Source organism: Pyrgilauda ruficollis, unplaced genomic scaffold, assembly GCF_017590135.1.
Source record: "Pyrgilauda ruficollis isolate IOZ18807 unplaced genomic scaffold, ASM1759013v1 scaffold66, whole genome shotgun sequence".
NCBI lineage: Eukaryota > Metazoa > Chordata > Aves > Passeriformes > Passeridae > Pyrgilauda > Pyrgilauda ruficollis.
Window position 1 is genome coordinate 2,001,281 of NW_024528377.1, and position 2,219 is coordinate 2,003,499.

At 58.0% G+C, this 2,219-nt stretch overlaps 1 protein-coding gene across 1 annotated transcript in view; it reads right to left on the reverse strand.

The window, feature by feature from the left end:
* Positions 1-402, reverse strand: part of TMEM121B (transmembrane protein 121B) — a 1,223-nt gene extending 821 nt beyond the window's left edge. The window contains exon 1 of the mRNA XM_041484347.1: positions 220-402. Within this exon, the coding sequence (XP_041340281.1) occupies positions 220-402 (183 nt within the window). The remainder of the gene's footprint in view (positions 1-219) is intronic.
* Between the last annotated feature and the right edge of the window lie 1,817 nt (positions 403-2,219).

A 2,219-nucleotide genomic window follows, 5' to 3' on the forward strand; every position in this document is an offset into this window, starting at 1 on the left:
CCCGTACAGCTCCGCCGCCGTCATGCTGCGGCCCGGGCTGCCGCCGCCGCCGCCGCTGCTGATGCTGCTGCTGCTGCTGGGGAGCGGCGAGGCGGCGGCGGGCAGCGGGGTGGCGGGCGGCGGCACCAGGGGCTTGCTGATGCTGCTGCTGTCCTCCTCCTCTTCTTCCTCCTCCTCCTCTTCCTCGGCGCTGCTGTGAGGGCTGCGAGGGCGGCGGGCCCGCTCTGAGCCCGAGCTCGACCCCGAGCCCCGCCGGCTGCCGCCGCTGCTGGAGCCCCTCTGGAAGAGGGGCTGCCGGTCGGCGGCGTGCGGCGGCAGCGGCGGCGGCGGCGGCGGCGGCGGCGGCTGGAAGGAGCCCGAGGAGGAGGAGACCGAGCGCTGGTTGGAGGCAGCGCGGTGCATGGTCCTCCCCGGCCCCCGAGCCGGCGTGGGGCTGGGGGAGAGGCTGCGCTGCCGGGGGAGGGGAGGAGGGGGGCGAGAACGGGAGGGTGAGGAAGGCGCCCCCGCCCTGTCCCCGGGGATGCTCCCCTTCCGCATCCCGGGGAGCGTCCTGCCTCCTGCCCCGAGGGAGCCCCGCGAGTGGGGCGAGCCGCGCCCGGGCCGGTAGCCCACGGACGTGCCACAGCACCGCGGCAGCCGCTCCGTAACATCGAAGTGCTTCAGTCTCCCCTGGCCTCTCCAGGCTGGCCAAGACAAAGAGCAGTTGGCCTGGCACGGAGCCTACAGTGAAGCGCTCATTTGTGGCTCATCTGTGCTGCTGGACATTCATCTGCCCCTACATTTGGTCTGGTGTGTTTGTTCATCAAAGAAAGTGTCTTTTATCCCACCAATTTTCTGAGTTGAGGCAATCCACGTGCTGAGGGCCCTGCCCAGTTTGCCATGATGGGACAGAGCCTTTGAATTGATATGAATAGCTCTGGAGTTCTTCTTCTGAAAGCAGCAATCGAGACTTTTATTGGCCCACTATTAATGGCCTCGAATTGAGCTTAATAGCTGTTTGCATCTGTTTATCACCAGCTCTAATGGCTTGGCATGCTCCAGAGTGCCTTGGTGCTCAGCATCACCAGTTCCTCATCTGTACCTGTGCCCACCAGTGATGAGCCAGGTGCTGTCTGACAGTGATGTGGAGCACATCAAATAAACTGTCTCCACAAATGTCTGCATTAACTACACTTTGCCATAAAGATCCAAAATAGCTTCACGTTTTCAGCATGTTGCTGAATCAACACATGGCAATGAGCAAATGCTGCTTAGTGCTGGGAAAGGACAGCCAGGACAGCAGTGACAACCATCTAATACATGTTGCAGGCTCCCTGAGGAGCCCTGCTGTCCCTGGCTGCTCTTGGCTACAAGGAGAAAGCAGTCTGGGGTATAAGGAGAATTCATGCTTAAACTTGAAGCAAAGAGATAACTGAGTAAGGGAAAGGGAGAACTTGGGGTGGATGGACACAAAGATTTCTTTGGGCACACAGCAACAATCAGGAGTACAAGCAGGGGAAGAGAAACAGTCACAGCAAAAGCATTGCTGTCAGTGGAGACTGGAGCGAGGGGGAGCAGATAAATTCATTTTCTAAAAGCATGGTCAGAACAGAGGGCAAAAGAGAAGGTAACTGGAGGCTATGCAAGCTTTAATTTGGGCAGCATGGGAGTGAAATGGTACCACATCTAGGGACTGCAGCAAGCAGCTGTTCCCATCGTCCCCATACAGGTTGCTACCCTGCTCCTAAGTCCAAGCTGCTGCATCCCTGCTGCCACACCCTACTTGGCTGGGCTGCAGCTCAGAGAGGGGACATCTCTTCTGCACAAAGACGTCACTGAAGGCTCTGTGGTCGGGGTCTGTTTGATAGGAAGCAGGAGGCTGGGGTACATGGCCAAGGAGGACGATTGCTCTGTCTGGTGCTCTTTCATGTTCCTTGGCAGGTGTTGGGAGCTGCCCAGCTCAGGACAGCTCAGAGTGGTGTGAACGACACCAGCTGTGCTTCCTCATTTGGTTTCCACAGAAAGGATGGGCTGGATGGCAGTGTAAGTCTGTGTGGCCCATGGCAGAGGGTAAAATCACATTTTATGCTCTGCATCCTGGCTTTTATCCAAGGTGGGTGGGCTCCTTCACCTGACTCTTCTCAGGTAAGCCATGATTCATGTGTGGTCAGCCCTCAGCATAAGTGAAATTGGTCTTGCTCTTGCCACATTCTGCTGCAAGGGGAGTTTTCCACTTCTAC